At 34.5% G+C, this 19,037-nt stretch overlaps 1 protein-coding gene across 10 annotated transcripts in view; it reads right to left on the bottom strand.

The window, feature by feature from the left end:
* The window catches only part of FAM184A (family with sequence similarity 184 member A), a 115,340-nt gene that overhangs the window by 15,369 nt on the left and 80,934 nt on the right, over window positions 1-19,037 (bottom strand). For all 10 annotated transcript variants that reach the window (XR_006384686.1, XM_044249782.1, XM_044249824.1 and 7 more), the window contains exons 10-12: window positions 10,579-10,791; window positions 5,152-5,305; window positions 913-1,040 (exon numbers count right to left, since the gene is read on the bottom strand). Coding sequence is in view for 9 of the 10 variants with exons in the window: in XM_044249782.1 (XP_044105717.1) it covers window positions 913-1,040; window positions 5,152-5,305; window positions 10,579-10,791 (495 nt within the window). In the remaining variant the exon portion in view is untranslated. The remainder of the gene's footprint in view (window positions 1-912; window positions 1,041-5,151; window positions 5,306-10,578; window positions 10,792-19,037) is intronic.

Raw genomic sequence — 19,037 nt, 5'->3', positions numbered from 1 at the left:
GGCTCAGGAAGCAGACTTTCTGCTTAGTGTTGATGTAGCAGTTACCTTGTCTGAATGATAAGCTCCCTTCCATTTTCCTAGAAGTTACCATTTTCTACAATGTCTATCTATACATTGTCAATTCCAGTGTTAGCCTAGTTAGGAGAAAATAAAATTTCACTCCATGGTTATAAAGTGACTCATTTAAAACTTCATAGCAGTGAAGAGAAAATTTGAGCTGATCATTTAACATAGCTAAAGACTAACAAAGTCAAAGTTTTAAGTTGAACAAATGAGGGCCTTCATTGCTCTATGCCTAGAAATCTATCCATCCATCCAGATATTTAAGATCATAAACTCTCTAACTGAAGGAAGTACACTTGGCCAAAGAGTAAAGTTTAAAAAGCATAAGTAGTACCTGTGTTACAATGATATGGAAATATCAGTTATCTTTTTTCTTGAGCACCTGCTACCTCTATAGTTATGCTATCCAGTATGACTACTTAAATTCAAGTTTAAATTATTTAAAAATTAAACAAAACCAGACACATAAGTCACACTAGACATACAGCCATGTGGCCAGTGACTGCCACAGTGGATAGAACAGATATAGAACAGGTCTATCATCTTGGAAAGTTCTATATATAGTGCTGTTTCATAGTGTTCTGTCTTCACTCTTCATATTATTTATATTTTGTCTGCTTTCTTAAAATGCAAGTAAAACTCAATATATTCAACTAAAAATTCATAAAATAAAATGAATTTTATGACCAATATGCTAAAGTCAAGTTACCGATTTCCCTTTAAAAATAAGACTCTTCAATATAGATGATAAATAATAACTAGTGAAAATACTAGTTATTAAAAAATAATTTTCAGAAAACTGTCAACATTTAAGGAATCATCACATAACAGAATGTCGTCCTCCTTTACCTGTCTTCTGCTGATGTCTATGCTTCGCTCTAATTCCATTTTAGCAGCTGCCAATTCTTGATGATGACTATGCCGTAACAAATCAATTGCAGCTGCATGCTGATGATTTAATTCTGAGCGCAAAGAGGCTGGAATACAAAGGGAATAAAAACTGTCCATGTATTTTAGAAATATTATTGATACTTCACATAAAAATTGTAAAAGTCACAGAATATTATTTTTTAAAATTAGGACACTTGTGTATGCCCATTTAGATATCCTAGACTATCACAGAATATCATGAATTTAAAGGTCATCTAGTTTTGGTAAGGATAAGAAAATTTTCCAACTGCTCAAACAGATCAAGGTGTTTCATATAGGCTTTTGATTTGCCAGTAAGGTGTGAAAGGAGACAGAATGTTGTTTTTTTTTTTTAACTTTTCTCATTCACTATTGGAATACTAACATTTTAGAACTGAACAGTACCATAACATATGTTCATTTAGGAAGCACCTTCCCACCCAGGTAAGTATTCTTCCACATAGTTCTGAAAGATGTTAAATACTGGCGGGTGAATGCTTTGATTTGTAAGTCATGAGTTTGATTTGAATTTGAGATTATTTGATACAATCCACACTTATTGAATGCCACGTATTACACGAAGGGAGAACAAAATATGGCCCTGTTCTAATAACTGCACGGGTTAGAGGGAAAGGCATCATGCCAGAGAATTAAGTGGAATAGCAGAGATGAATATTAGCTATAATAAAGCACAGTGGTAGAAGAATCCAGATGTCCTAGGAGAAAGAAATTGGGAATGCTATCACAAAGGAACTATCACAGTAACTCACTCTAAATCACTTGAGTAAGGGTTCTCCCAAGTGGAGAAAGAGAAAAGCATTAATGAGGAGGGGATAACATATGCAAAAGCAGAAAAACCAAATCTATGAGGTAAACTGTAAAAAGATTGGTATGCTGGGTGCTCACAGAGCACGTGGTCAGAGTAGAAAGAAAATGGAGCCAAGTCTGAGAGAGTTTTAGCACAAAATGCTGTTGACTTTATGTTTGAGTTTATGGTTCTCAATCTGGGATATATGTGGCAGTACCTCTGAAGGAATTTTAGAGTATACATGATCGTCTTCTGAAACATGATTTGTACTTGAAGATTTTGAGGAAAGCCATTACTTTCACGTTAATACAAAAGAGATATGAATAAAGGGCAAATTGTACATTTTAAAGCTAAAACATGGGACGCCTGGGTGGCGCAGCTGGTTGAACGACTGCCTCCGGCTCAGGGCGTGATCCTGGAGTCCCGGGATCGAGTCCCACATCAGGCTCCCAGCTCCATGGGGAGTCTGCTTTGCTCTCTGACCTTCTCCTCGCTCATTCTCTCTCTCACTGTCTCTCTCTCTCAAATAAATAAAATAAAATCTTAAAGCTAAAACATGAGACAACTTCAAAAAAATGCTGTGCTTGGAGCTAGTCATGTTAGGCTCTTCCTGAGACCTCCATGTAGGTTCAGTCTCCCTGGTGTTAAAGGCTACTTCTGTGAAAAAACTTGACAGGCACTGAGGTAGGACATGGGAGTTACTGAAAGATTTAAAGTTGGGAAGTTCCATGGTGAGATTTGAGTCTTAACAAAGATTAGCCAGATGGGAGTCTGGAGGGTGAATTGCAGGAAAAAGATCAATGAAAAGGTTATGGTAATAACCCAGGTGAAAAATGATATGACCATGAACTGTGTATGACAAAAGGACTCAAGAAGAGAACAGATATAGGGAATATCTAAGTGAAGGAACTAATAGGGTGTGGAAACAAAAGAAAAGAAGTTAAACGCATCTTCTACCTTCCTGGCTTGGGCAACTGGGTAAACAGTAATACTCTAAATTAAAATGGGAGCTATAGGATTTGGACCTGAGGGAGATGGTAAGCTAATATTTAAAAATGTAAAATTAGAATATCTAACTTCCTAATATGCAGTAAGAAGCAGAAATCTAATTCACAAGGAAAGCAGTTTGGTCTTAAATACATATTTGGAGTCACTAGCAAAACAGATGGTACTTAAAAGCCATAGTTGTGAATCCCAACAACCAGGAAAATCCTGAAAACCGAAAAACGGAGCAGAGCACTGGGAACTAAATCCTGGGAAACAGCAGTATTTAACAGATGCATGGGAAACAGGATTAGCACATGAGATTAAAGAACAGGGAACAGAAAAGTGGGAGTGCAGTGGAATTTTGAAGTTAAATGGTGACCTCAGGAAGGGTAATTTCAATGGAATAATGGGGGCAAAATTAGACCTGATGGATCCTGACAAAGGACTAAGTATCCAGAATACATGAAAAATTCTCAAAACTCAACAGTTTTTACAAACAATCCAGTTAGAAAAGATATAAAGATGGCAAATAAACACATGAAAACATGTTCAACATCATTGGCCATTAGAGAAATGCAGAGTAAAAGATACAACACAGTGATATCAAATGTTGGTGAAGATGTGGAAGAAAACTGTCACTCATTCACTGCTGGTGAAGATGTACAGCCATTCTGGAAAATAGTTGGGCAGTTTCTTTAAAAAAAAAAAAAAAATAGCTAAGCCTACATCATCATATGACCTAGCAACTCCACTCCTGGCATTTATCCCAGAGAAATAAAAATTTACACTTACACAAAACTGGAAACACCAGATGTCCTTCAATGGGTGAAGGACAGCAACTGTCCTTCAGCAATAAAAAGGGACAAACTGCTGCTACATACAACTACCTGGGCCAATCTCTAGGGAATTATGCTGAGTGAAAAAAAGCGATCTCCAAAAGGTTACACGCTATTACATTTATAACATTTTTTAAATGACAAAATTACAGAAATGGACAATAGATTAATGGTTACCGGGAATAACGGTGGGGAGGAAAGGGAAGTAGATGTTGCTATAAATGGACAACAGGGATCAACACGGTAATGGAAGTATTCTATGCCTTGATAATGTCAGTGTCAATATTCTGGTAGTGATAAGAACTATAGTTTTTGGGAAAATGGATAAAGGGCTCAGAGTATCTCTTTGTATTATCTCTTACAAGCTGATATGAATCTATGACTATCTCAAAGTAAACTTTAATTAAAAAAAATCATAAAAAGTCCTTTTGCCAGTAAAGAGGCATTGAAATCAAGTTTCAGTGGACTAAACAATGGTGCTAACACTGGGCCTGTTTTACTTCTCCTCACACTGCTGTGGAAAGTCTGTGCTTCCTGTGGACGAGAATTTTATAGACTGCCTCTACCTTTGACTATAAGCTGCTTCTTTATAAAGATAGAGCAGCAGTTCATTTTTTAATTCTTTGCTCAGCAGTTTCTGTAGCATGTAAAAAGGTATCTCAAAAATGTCTGATAAATAGTCTCACTAGATTTTCATCCTAGCTATTGCAGTGGCTTGTAAAGGATGAAAAGGAGAGAGCTCTGATGACTTGGCGTAGGGCTCCCAGCAACAGTAGAGACAATGAACTGGGCCAAATGGCTTTGCTTTTGGGGCCCAAAGTATCCACAACACTTTGTCTTTTTTATTCCCAATTCCTATTGGAAAGGGTACACCACTGAAATGTGACAACATACAATAAAAACTCTTAAGAGAATTAGGGGGAAAAAAAAAAACCAAACAAAAGGAAAATGAGATGGTAGGAATAAAAAGTTCTAGAACAATACCAAAACAACTCTTTAAATACATATGCAGTTTTCCTTCAAATCTCAACTGATCTCTTTATAAAAAGGGCAGCGATTTGATTACTTCAAAGATTAAAATCCCATTAAAGAAATATCTGAAAAATACCTAGATAAAAAGTCAGACCGGAACATGAGTTTTCTTCTAAAAACAAAATCCTGAAGTGGAGAATACCATATGACCATCAAGTCTAAGGACATGTGGCTCCATGCCTATTTACTCCTTTCAGTCACTAGGGAATGGAAAGTCTGAATGTCCTGACTCCGTTTAGTCCCTTAGGGTAGGTAGAAGCACCAGTGAGTGTTGCTTACACAGCCAGGGTACGGGGAAAGTTGAGGGGACCTCCCCTCACTGTTTCTGTTCTATCCATTCTACTCCTCCACACTCACCTCTTCATCTGGTAACTTCAAATATACAAAACACTTTGTATATACAAAATACATATTCATTTTGGTGTTTCAAAAATTTTTTAAAAAGCTGTGATTTCATACTGAGTTTTAAAGGAGAACATGCAAATAAATGACAAAATTATAATCCTTTCAAAATACCAAGCATAGCCTTCCCTTCATCTTCTAATTCAAACCGAAGAGTCTGAAGTTCCTGTTCCATTTCTATCCGGAAGCCCTCCATTGACTCTCTGTGTGCATCTTTTAATGACTGAAGCTCTGCAGAATGTTTTTGTTGTAAATGATTTTCAAGAGCCTAAAACAGGAGAAACATACTCAAATTATTCAGGAAGGAAATGCAAACAAAATAAAAAATTACTAAAACTCAGTTATTAAAAAAATTTTTTTAAATTAACATATAATGTTTTATTTGTTTCAGGGGTACAGGTCTGTGAATCATCAGTATTACACAATTCACAGCACTCACCACACTACATATCTTCCCCAATGTTCATAACACAGCCACCCTATCCCTCCCCCCACCCCAGCAACCCTCAGACTTAAAACTCAGTTATTAAGAAACTCAGTTATTCGTAATTCATTTTCAGGAAAATTAGATAAAAGAAAATGGCCTTTAGAAAATAAATCAGTAGGGTCACTTCAGTAGAACAAGCCTTATGAAATCAGTTTAATTCAATAGAGCATGTCTGAATTGGGATATGGGTGGGCCCTTTACCTAAGGTCCTTTTCAAATAAAGTCACTGTCTGAAGTTACCTGAGGGGGGTAAGTCATCTAAATTAATGCATAATTTCTCTGTGTGCACAAAGTTAGGAAAAAGAGGAGAGGAGAGGGGCATTAATAATAAAAGATCTTTTGATCAGAAAGAGATGGCGATGGCTTTTACAACTGCAACCTTATCAAACATTTTGTAGCACCTTTCTATAGGCATTTGCAAACAGAAGCGAAGGTGTGAAAGTAGGTAACTGGAAAAGTAAACAAACCTCTCATGTGATTAGTTCTACAAGACTGAACAGAGAAAACATACCGCATCTCACTGAGACTAAGAGAAGGTATGTAGTCACGGGAAAAAAACAGAGCTCAGGGTACTTCAAGTTTAGAGACTAAACTGTGCCAGGAAGGGTTTTTCTTAGCATAATCAGCAACATGACGGGTTTCTGAGAAAGACAGGGTTATATTTCTTTAACCATTACTCTATAAAGCTCTATAAAATACTGTTTTATAAATTAATATTTGGCTACTAATGCTCACTGTTTCTAAAGTGTTTTATTTCTGAAAAATAAAAGCATAGGTTTCTTCAAATACAGCAATATAAAGGGCTTTTAGTTTAGATGTTAGCTTAGCTACCTAATAACAATAAAATTGCAGGTTCTGATTTCTTTTGAAACAGGATTCAGATTTCAAAGAGACTGAATATATAAAATTAAAGTACTGACACAAGAGCTTATGTGTTCTAACTCACAAATGATATCAATGAATAGGTTATTTACCATTGAGGGCTTATTGTGTGTTTAAGGGCCATACTGAAGAACAGTTGACATAAAATATTAGGTTCAGCTATACAACATAGTGACTCAACACTGATGAACACTAGGATATAATCATCACGGTAAGTCTAGTTATCATCAGTCACCATACAAAGTTATTACAATATTATTGACTACATCCCCATATCTTGTCTTATAACTAGAAGTTCGTACTTCTTAATTCCTGTCACCTTTTTTGCCCATCCCCCCCCCCCCGGTCTCCTCCCCTCTGGCAACCACCAGCTTGTTCTCTGTATTCGTAAGTCTGTTTAGATTTTGTTTGTTCATTCGTTTTTCTTTTAAAATTTTCTACATATAAGTGAAATAATGCAGTATTTGCCTTTCTCTAACTTATTTCACTTAATAGCCCGTAGGTCCATCCATGTTGTCACAAATGGCAGATTTCACTTCTTTTTAATGGCTGAGTATTATTCCATCACTCAGATTCCACAGCTTCGTTATCCATTCATCTATCGATAGACACTTAGGCTGCTTCCATATCTTGGTTCTTTTAAATAATGCTGCCATAAATGTAAGGCTCCATGTATTCCTTTGAATTAGTTTTTGTATTCTTTGGGTAAATACTCAATAGTGCAACTGCTGGATCATAGATAAGTTCTATTTTTAACTTCTTGAGGAAACTCCATACTGTTTTCCATAGTGGCCGCACCGGTTTGCATGCCTACCACCAGTGCAAGTAGCTTTTCTCCACATCCTTGCCAATGCCTATTGTTTCCTGTGTCACTGATTTTAGCCATTCTGATAGGTGTTAGGGGATATCTCATTCTAGTTTTGGTTTGCATTTCCCTAGTGATAAGTGATGTTGAACATCTTTCCATGGGTATGTTGGATATCTGTGTGTCATCTCTGGAGAAATGCCTGTGCATGTTTCCTGCCCATTTTTAATTGGATTATTTGGTTTTTGGGGTGTTGATTTATATGTTCTTTATATATTTTGAAAATTAACCTTATGTCAAGATACGTCATTTGCAGATATCTTCTCCTATTCAGTATTTCCTTCATTGTGCAGAAGCTTCCTTTTTTTGATGTAGACTCAAAAGTTTATTTTTGAGTTTATTTTTGCTTTTTTTCCTTGCCTAAAAGGAACCTATCTAGAAAAAAGTTGCTATGGCCAATTTGAGAGAAATTACTGCTTGTGCTCTCTTTTAGGATTTTTATGGTTTCAGGTCTCACATTTAGGTCTTTAGTTCACTTTGAACTTATTTTTTGGTATGGTGTAAGGAAGTGGTCTAGTTTTCCCAACATCACTTGTTGCAGAGACATTTTCCCATTGGATATTCTTTCCTGCTTTCTCAAAGATTTATTGACCATGTAACTGTGGATTTATTTTTGGATTTTCTATTCTGTTCCATTCATCTGTGTGTCTTTTTTGTACTAATAGTGAAATGTTCTGATCACCACAGCTTTGTAATGTAACTTGAAGTCTGGGATTGTGATGCCTCCAGCTTTGCTTTTCTCTTTTTAAAGAATGCTTTGTCTGGTACGCCTGGGTGGCTCAGTTGGTTAAGCAGCTGCCTTCGGCTCAGGTCATGATCCCAGCGTCCTGGGATCGAGTCCCACATCGGGCTCCTTGCTCGGCAGGGAGCCTGCTTCTCCCTCTGCCTCTGCCTGCCTCTCTGTCTGCCTATGCTTGCTCTCTCTCCCTCTCTCTCTGACAAATAAATAAAGTCTTAAAAAAAAAAAAAAAAAAAAAAAAGAATGCTTTGGCTATTCAGGGTCTTTTGTGGTTCCAGCCAAATTTTAAGATTGTTTGTTCTAGCTCTGTGAAAACTGCTGTTCGTATTTTGATAGGGATTGCATGAAAATCTGTCTTCCAACCCATGAGCATGGAATGTTTTCCATTTCTTTGTGTCATCTTTAATTCTTTCCTCGGTGTTTTAACGTTTTCAGAGTACAGGTCTTTCACCTCTTTGATCTGGTTTATTTCTAGGTACCTTATTATTTTTGGTGCAATTTTAAATGGGATTGTTTTCTTAACTTCACTTTCTGCTGTTTTGTGATTAGTGTATGGAAATGCAACAGATTTCTGCACATTAATTTTGTATCCCGTGATTTCACTGAATTCATTTATTGGTTTTAGCAGTTTTTTGGTGCAGTCATTCAGGTTTTCTCTATACAGTATCATATATATCATATCATATCATCTGCAAATAGTGAAAGTTTTACTTCTTTCTTCCCAATTTGTATGTCTTTTATTTCTTTTTGTTGTCAGACTGCTGTGGCTAGGACTTCCAGGACTATGCTGAATAAAAGTGGTGAGAGTGGACATCTTTGTCTTATTCCAGACCTTAGGGGAAAGGCTCTGTTTTTCCCCATTTTGGATGATATTAGCTGTGAGTTTTTCCATGTACAGCCTTTATTATGTTGAGGTAGGTCTCCTCTAACTTTGTTGAAGATTTTATTGTGAATCAGTGTTACACTTTGTCAAATGCTTTTCCAGCATCTACTGAATTGATCATATGATTCCTATCTTTTCTTATTGACATGATGAGTTTTCTGTATAAAATATCATGTCATCTGCAAATTGTGATAGTTTTACTTTTTCTTTATCAATGTGGATGCCATTTATTTTTTTCTTATCCAACTGCTGTGGCTAGGACTTCCAATACTATAAAGTGGCAAGAGTGGGCTTCCTTGTTTTATTCTTGGTCTTAAAGAAAAAACTTTTTGTTAAGTATGAGGATAGCTGTGGGTTTGTCACATATGGCCTTTATTACATTGAGGCATGTTCCATCTATACTCATTTTATTGAGTTATCATAAATGAATGCTGGGTTTTGTCAAATGCTTTCCCTGCATCTGTTGAGATGATCATGTGATTTTTATCCTTCATTTATTAATGCAGTAATTACTCTGATTTGCAGATATTGAACCATCCTTATATCCCTGGAATAAAACCCATGTGATCGTGATGTTCAGAATTTTTTCAGTGTATTGTTAAATTTGCTTCATTAATAATTTGTTAACAGTTTTTGTACCTATACTTATCAGGGATAATGGAAATAAGGCCTAATTTTGACTAAAGAAACTTCCTTAACTTTTTGGACAAGATTGAGAGACTAGAACTTACTGTATAGGCAAATTAATGGTTTTTAAAGGAATATGACTTTTTTGTTTTAGCAATTTCTTTATAGCCTACCAGTTCTTTGGTAGTTCCACAACCAAATAAAGGATTAAGAGCAATCTGTATCAGTAACAACTACATATGGGGAAAGTCACTGTTAGTAAAACTTCATTTTTCTATCAAATATTTATCTTAATTATCACAAGGTCCTTAGAAGAAACTGAAAAATATGGTATAAAGAAAGAAACCGAACCAAAATTAATTACACTAAGACTATGTCAAACTAGTGTTTTCATAAGAAGGAAATAATGAATATGGGGAGATTTCAGCATACAATTTAATTCCCCCAATAATGTCTCTATTTGATTTAAATCTCTTTTGCATGATCTGTCCGTCACTACTTTTCACATAGCCTTTGGGGCTGTATATAGGGAAAGGTATCATTTTAAAAATGTCTCCAAATCTAATTTCATTGTGAATTTTGTATATAAGGGAGAAGAACTGTAAGGAAAAAAAATGCGGTATTAAAAAAACAATAAATCCTGGACATATATGTGTCTTTTGCAGATCCAGCCTGAAAGAGGAAAATCAAAAATTTGATGAAAGACTATTATAAAAGTTCAAAATTATACTAAGTGATTACTGTGGTTACAGCTCAGTAGGACCATGCTAAATTTATTTAACCGCTGTTAACTATATGACAAAGCAGATGGTATATTAGTCTCATCATGAACTAAGCATTATGTTGGGAGACAGAAATAAAATGTTGGCCTTATTTTAACTGTGTAACTGGGGTGTATGTTTAATCATTCTGACCCCCAGAAGAAGTCAGATTCTAGAAAACACAATGAAATAAAGCAATATATAATTTGGAGGCAAAAAATGAATTCTTAAGAATTTGAAGGCTGGTAATTATTAGGCTGTTGGATTACCCTTGAACATATATCATATTAAACTTACTCTTTGTTCCTTTTCTTTTTCTTCTTCCATAGTTTGAAATGCAAGGACATGTGCTTCTTTTAAAGATTTATGTCTCTGTTGATGTTGTTCCTCTAACTCTTCAAGCTCTTGTGTAAGTCGTTGTCGTTCTTGTGTAAACTGGGCTTGCAGTTGCTGCAAAGAAGTCTGAGACTGGGAAAGCTGCATCTCCAGATTCTGTTTCAGCAAGGAAATCTATGCCACAGAATGGTACACAATGAAGAATAAGTACAAGGCATATTTCACAAATTGCCAGTCTAAGGGAAAAAAGCATGTCAACAATATTAACTATGGTAAAATAATTGCCTTAAATAAGTATCCACTTAAAATGTTTTAAAATATTTCATAGATACTTAATATTTAGGTATCACTACTTTAAAATCTATTTTTAGTAATTATCTTTAAAAATAGACTGTTTTAGTGGTATTAAGTTTGTGGACTCTCTAAAGAACACTGTAGCCCATGTTTAGGAATATACCTATTTGTTACAATGAACACCTATGTTACATTGCAATAAAAATTTATAATATGAAATAAAAATGGGACAACAAATGTTAATGTATTTATTAGGTTATGGTTACCTCAAGGAGATAGTATAAAAAGCTAAACTGCTTATTTGTGAGGCGGTAAGGTTGAGTAGTTAAGGATGTGGGCTCTGAGTTAAAATCCTAGCTCTGCCACTTGCTCTATTAATACTTCACCAGGCTGTTTCAGTTGAAGAGTGTTACTACACATAGTTCACTTAGAACGGCCCCTGACATGTAGTAAATGCTCAATAAATATTAACTAAGATAATTTGGGAATTTAAAAATTACTCTTTAACAGATTTATCCATTTATAACTTAGAATCCTTACGTAAACAAAAAGGATTTTCACTTTTGAATTTTGATTTAATTCAAAAGATCTGCAAACCTTCAAGCTTTTTAAAAACCACAAACATCCCCAAATCCTCTGTTTATAGCCTCGCAATGACAGGTACTTTTAATTAAGGAAAACTAATCTGTTACTCCTTTTGTACACAGACATCACCTTTAATATGTCTGCATATTATGTGAATTGCAGAATAGAAATATGAAACGCTTGTATATGTATGTGTGTATATATATATTTTTTTCCTCATATACATTTGATATAACCATTTAATTTTATCTATTTCTCTTCTCATAAACAGGAAACTGTAACTTGGAATTAGATTACTCAACCATATCCTAATAGAAGTCTGAAGCTAAGGAGAACATAGGAGAAGCAGATAAAAGTTGTCAAATGTGTTCCAGTCAGTAATTTAAGATACATGTTTACACACAAGTAAAACAGTTTCTATGGCCAAGAAGGCTAAGGGAGAAAAGACACTATAAAGTGAGTATATGTAAATGGGAAAAGATTTTTTGATTGATGGAAGGCAGATATAGGATGCTTCAGATGTTTCACAAAGGAAAAAGGGTCTGGGTGAGAAAAAAGGGGAGAATCACCACAGATGCAAAAAAAACAAGAAGGAAAAATAAGGACAGTGTTACAGCAACAATTAAGGCCATATCTGTACAGTTGGAAGACTAAGACAAATTATACTATGTGACTTACCATTTTATGCAAAGAAAATCAGAATGAAATGAATATTAGGAACAACCCAGAAAGAAAAAGTAAATCATAAAAGGGTAAAGGGCAACAAAAATGTGTGTTTGTGAACACTAATGTGTAATTGGTAGAGTCATTTTCTTCCCAGCTAGCTGGTTCTTGAAATAGAAAAGGCACCTGCCTACCCTACTCTCTTCCCAAGTTCAACCCTTGTCACAGACCCAGCATGGGGACCCATGTGGCTGCCTTGTCTGTGGTGAAAACTTTTAAAACAACATATGTGGGAACATTAGGAAAAGACTATGTTACATGTAGAATAATGATTGATATTGTCAAAGCTACTAAATGGCCCCTGGCTAAGTAGGGACAAAAATCCAGTCAGTGAACAAACTGCTCATGAAGCTGTCTACCCTGACAAGCATTTGCACTGACTCAAAGGGAAGGGGCCTGTTTCTCCAATTTGCACACAGTGCTACATGCGCTAGTAGTAGCCCTGGGTCCAGTACTCCAGTTAAGTGTGCACTGGGGGATAAGCCGGTCAGTTCATAGCAGGGTATCTGATTTTCTGCAATACCCACTTCAAAAATTCACTGCATTTGTGGAATTTGAGAAAAGGCAGAGGATCACAGGGGAAGAGAGGAAAAATGAAACAAGAAGAAACCAAAGAGGGAGATAAACCACAGAGGACTCATAATCTTAGGGAACAAACTGAGGGTTGCTGGAGTGGAAGGGGGTGAGAGAGATGGGGTGGCTGGGTGATGGACACCGGGGAGGGCATGTGCTAAGGGGAGTGCTGGGAACTGTGTAAGACTGATGACTCACAGACCTGTACCCCTGAAACAAATAATATGTGTTAATAATAATAATAAAAAAGAGCTCTTATATGTTAATCTGACTACAAGTGGCTCACACTTTAACTATTTAAGGATGAAACCTATGAAGAAATACAACATTTAAAATGAGGTATTATAGTCGTATAGTTATATATTTAAAATCAAAGCACACTTTCAAACCTCTCTAGCTTAAATAAAATACACTTAAATAGTTTACTTAATATTTTATACTTAATATACTTTACCGTGAAAGAATTCCAAAGTGTATTTTTCATTTTAGGATATAAGATTAATCTTTGCAACTATGCTGGATAAAACACACACAAAAAGACATTATCATGCAATGTAGTGTTCAAATACACTTGGTTTAGATATTCTGTATTCTTAACTTTGAAAGCACACCAAAATAATATTAAGGCTATCTAAAATCTCTGGATTCATGCTCAAGACCATTACATGAATTATATGCAGAAAGCCTTTATCATGCAATACAGCATCAAAACTTCTTTGTTCATTTTATAAATAAATTAGTAGCACTGCATTAAATTGTCAGCCTTTATTCAACATAAAAATTACATGGCACTTTAAAACAGAAATAATAAGCAAAGCAATGTAAAATGAACTCCTGTGCTCGCTTCGGCAGCACATATACTAAAATTGTAAAATGAACTCCTGTTTTATAGCTGTAATTAAAGCAGCTGAATTTAGTATTTTATGGAAATACATATTAATATACAACTTCATTAATTCAAAATAAAAGAAAACAAAAATGGTCTATGTGTCAAATAGTTTGGGCAACCTTGGTCAGTACTTTTTTTTTTTTTTTAAGATTTTATTTATTTATTTGACAGAGATCACAAGTAGGCAGAGAGGCAAGCAGAGAGACAGAGGAAGCAGGCTCCCCACAGAGCAAAGAGCCTGATGCGAGGCTTGATCCCAGGACCCTGGGATCATGACCTGAGCCGAAGGCAGAGGCTTTAACCCACTGAACCACCCAGGTGCCCCTTGGTCAGTACTTTTATTACAAAATTATAGAAAGGGATTTGTTGACTAAATGAAAATTGTTGTTCAAATTATATGTTCAAAGTACGTAGCGTAAGTATTAGTTTCTACACATTTGTTCTAATTTTAAATGTTAATGCTTTTTATTTTGTTGGTTTTAAATAAACCAGAAGAATCCTTATTTCAAAAAAGAATTTTAGTCCTCTGTTAAAAATTCTTACCACAGATGTTTAAGATACATTTTATAACATATTCTACTGATTGACAGATATGAGGTACTTTGTAAATAATTTTAAAGGCCAAAAGTAATTGCCACTCTGATCTCTACCATTTAAAACACTGATGTCTTTTTGAAAATAGTGTTGTAAAATTTTCAAAAACATGAAAATTAATATGGATATTAATATGGGTACATTTTTGTAGAGAAAGGAATGCTTTACCTATTTCCTACAGTCAGTTTCACAAGGATTCTGTCCCTTCACAGCGGTGCATGAAAAAACACCCTCAAAATAGAATCAAATCTGAGTTACCGGATCTGATAGGATGTCAACATGGGACATGGAATTATGTTAAGTCAAAATATTTATCATTTTTGACAAGAAAGGTCAACGCAAAATTCTTAGAAAGTCTAACCATATGATATTCAGTTCGATACTTTCAAATACATAAGGCAATATTAAAAACCGCTAACAGAGGCTTGGAGGAGAGTAAAGATAATTTATTACTATGTCAAAAACTTAGATAAATGTTCACGTAAAATGTTTGAAGATCCCTGAATATTTTAATTCCTTTTTCCCCCTTTTGAACCACTAATTTGCTATTTTTAAAGAGTCTAGCTAAGAAAATAAATTTAAGTGTAGGGTAATTATGACCATTCTGAGAAAATTCTGAATTGTTCATAATTTCTTGGTATTTTTCTAAGAAAACCTATGAAGTGAGTTTATCAATTAAGAACCACAACAATGCCTACTTAATGTCCTTAAGCTATTTTGGTAATATGTTCCCACTCACCCCTTCATTCTTTGTTGAAAAAAATTAGAAAGCTTTTATAAAGGACAAAGGTATCCATAACCACTTGTTTTTTAGAACAAGACAGTCTGTAACAGAAAACTTGCATGGAAGGCTGGGAAAGAATGTGTGGAAGGGGTGGGGGATGCTCCCCCTGCTCAACAGCACGGACAAGATGGTATTTTGTTTGGATGATGACAGAGTGGAAGAACTGATCCTCAGTGACTATGTTACAAAAGGAAATTAATTAATGGGAATTTCATTGTGTCACCAATCCCTTTTACGTTTTTTGTAAGAGATGAATCAAGGTGTTCCCATTCTAGTTACTAACATTTAACTTCAATTTAAGGTAGTTTTTTCATTTATAACTACTCATTTATAACTATTTAAGAAAATGTAACTATGTTGTCACAAGTATTCTGAAATACAGTTAATTCTGATAATAACCTTATTTAGATTCTTACTCCTACCCCAATTAGTACATATGGTTTATATACAGTGGTTCTGGTTTAATATAGTGATCATGCCCAAATTGTTACTATATGTGAATTTCTTTTTTTAAATATGTGAATTTCTAAATGTAGCCTTACTTCACCAACACTGAAATATCTTTGTTGCAGATTTTTTAAATATATATTTTTAATGGTGTTAAATGTATTCATGTATTTATTTTTTAAAGATTTTATTTTTAAGTAATCTCTCCACCCAATGTGGGCCTCGAACTCACAACCTCAAGATCAGGAATCCCATGTCCCACCAATGGAGCCAGCCAGGTTCCCCTTTGTTCATGTATTTCTAATTATTTTTTACACAGAAAACAAGGTTTAATATTAAAAGTAGACAAAATGTTTTCTTATATAGTAAAAAGAATTTAGAAAGGTATGACAAAATAGTTTCACTCCAGAAGTATCAAAATTTCACAGAACATCTCCCAACTCAAGCTTTGATTCTCTTAAGACAGGAGTTGGCAAACTGTAGTCTGTTTTTATAAATAAAGTGCTACTGGAACATGGCCACCCAGATTCACTTGCATATTGTCTATGGCCACTTTCATCATACCACAGCAGAGTCAGTAGCTGCCAGAGAAACTGTGTGGCCCACACCGCCAAAAGTAAGTACCATCTGGCCCTTTACAGAAAATGTCTGCAGACCTCTGCCCTTGGATATCAAGAAAAATATTCAAAGATGTTCAGAACAACTTTGGGTATGGTAAAAATAAATCTCATTTTTTTCTCTTCATATTACATATGAAGATTTTAAATGTGTGTTTACATTGGAATATTACTTTGAAGTTTAATTTCTACATATTTAAGAACAACAGCTTTGCCAATTCATAGAAAAGGGATTTGCTTCATTTCACTTAAATCTCTTAATAATTACAACATCAAAATGTAAATTATGTTGGGAAATCACATGAACCTTCTCAACTAACACCTGTTTGATACTACTTTCTTAAAATAATAGTTCAACAAAAGAAAAGCAAACGTACATTTATTTGCATTGTTACAACAGTCAACTAGTTTATAGTTTTCAAAAATATTTTTAAAGTAAACTTTAAATAATGAATTTTTATTCATGAGAGGTAAAATCTTGCTTGGCTCTGTAATAAAAATATACTCATTAATACAATGTGGTAGATGTATGCACATACACAAACAAATGGCTGAAAGCTTTTGTAACCCATATACAAAACATGACTTACTGAATGCAGAAGTGTATTTTTTATATCATAAGTTAAAGCTTTAAGCAGTGATGATATTTATGCAAAATCAAAAGTGCAACATGCCCTTGTGTACAAATTGTAAGTGCCGCTCACTTACATTATTGATAGATTTATGCAAAGCTTCACCCAGAGAGTGCCGCTAGGAAGAAAAAAAAATCAAAGGAATAAAGGGAAAACATTCAGAAATCAACTAAGTGAAAGAAAGAGGGATATAAAAGGGAGAGTAAAACACAGGACATTATTTATAATATGCTCAAGAAAAAATAAATTGAAAACAGTTCTGAGAAAGAAATTAGACAAAATAAAAAAAACAAGACACACAATTGAAATTATCTGTAGTCCCTTAAAACAGTTGCTGATGTTTGTGGGATGGCAGACTTACCTATGCAAAATACTGAAGACCAGTGCATATAAATCAGAGTTCAGTTGAAAAGATAATGGTATTGAAGGATCTAGAAGAAATATTACTGTTCTAAGTTGCTCCCAGAAATCTAAAGCTTTATCCTCAGTACTGGTATAGAATGCTCATGATAGATTTCTCAAGAGAAATGAGCAGATGAGAACTCAAACACTAACTTTATTGTCTGCATAATTTGGAGGCCAAAATATTTAATCATTAAAAATATATGAATATTTAATAATACTCTGATTTTATGCTTGGGGGAAAGAAAGAAGAGATGCCTCTATAATCCTATTTTCTAGGATATATTTGGCAAAATTGTTTATGTTCTGGGTTTATTTTTCAGAAGTTCATTGCAATTTTGAGTGATATAAAACAACTGGAAAAACCCACACTCTCTCTTTCCCCAAATATGGGGGAAATGTGATTTCACTTTTAATTGCCGCATTTTTTTTTTTTTGCTTCCCAAAAATAGAAAATAGTATTTTAAAGCTATATTAGTAATTTAAGTAGAAAAGTTCCTGTGAAATAGTTTTTGCTTTGGGCATTAATCAAACTTTCAGACAGAAAATAATCCTTTTTTTCATAATGTGATTATTCCTTGGTGTATTAGAAACTAAAACTTGTTATCTGGTAAATAATTTTTTACTAATAATTTAGACTAATATAAGATGTAACTTAAGATATAGTATACTAGAGTTATAAAAATAATTTGAGAGAAAAGATTAATTTCTACCTGGTTATTCTATAGGTGCTCAATTTAAAGTTTCTCATACATACTATATAAAATTATGTAATGCATAATGTACATTTTATATATACATACACTTTTTCTTTTATATATATTAGTTGTATTAATTCTGTTTACTTTCTCATACTTAATATTCTTTATATACTAATAAAACACTTCTCCAGACTTTACAAAATGTATGAAAACCTAAGGGATTTTTAGTTGTGTTTTTTTGTTTTTGTTTTACCTCTTTGTATTTCTCAGAACTGATGTCCTTGTACTAGAAGTTAATTTAAAATGTATGGCATTTACTTATGAGGCAGATTTTATTTTTCACTCCTTAAGTAAGGTATCATCAGACAAAAATACGTGTGTTACTTAGGATTCCTGAGCTAACTAATAAAAACGAGGCTAATATGACAGATCATAAAGTGGCATGCCAGGTCTTCCCTTAGGAATTCTTGATCTTAGATTTAAAACAACAGAAGTATATTAAAACACTTGGAATCTAAACTCCCAGGGGCACTGCCTCCATTAGCTCACTGTTACAAGCTATGGAAATAGCTAAACCAAAAGAAACGGTCCTTGAGTGGTGACCTGGGGTGACTCACATCACAGACCTGGCTGTGCCAGTGGGGAAAAGCACTAGCACTATGGGGTCGTGACCCTTATTGGTTAATATATAAATGAAGTAAGATTTTTTTCATTTAGGAAGATCTTTAGTGGAGTACTACTAAATTGCAGGAAATATCTTAAGTAGATACAGAGTGATATAGAGAGTTGAATAAGACAATAAAACAATATACAAAAAACGATTAAAAAATAAAGAAATAGTTGATAAAAACTATGATGGAAAAAAAGATTGCTTTGATAGAAAAATGACTAGAAGTGATACTGGGTTAATCATAAGAAAACGTCTGTTGGAAGGAGTGACATTTCAACTTGGAATCAGTGAAAAAGCCAGCCATGAAATGTGATGATCCTATGATCCTGGGTAAAGTGTAACCAGGCAAAAGGATTCGCGAGCACAAAGACCTTGAGGTAGAAGTGAGCTGGGGGTGAGTGGATGTGTGTGTGTGTGTGTGTGTGTGTTGGGGGGAAGGTTTGTAAGGATGACATGAGATGGGTGATTTTTGCAGAGGCCAGATGGCTTATGGTCTTACAGGTCCATGA

Source organism: Neovison vison, chromosome 1 (assembly GCF_020171115.1).
Source record: "Neovison vison isolate M4711 chromosome 1, ASM_NN_V1, whole genome shotgun sequence".
Lineage (NCBI taxonomy): Eukaryota > Metazoa > Chordata > Mammalia > Carnivora > Mustelidae > Neogale > Neogale vison.
This window is presented reverse-complemented; position numbering and strand designations above follow the sequence as displayed.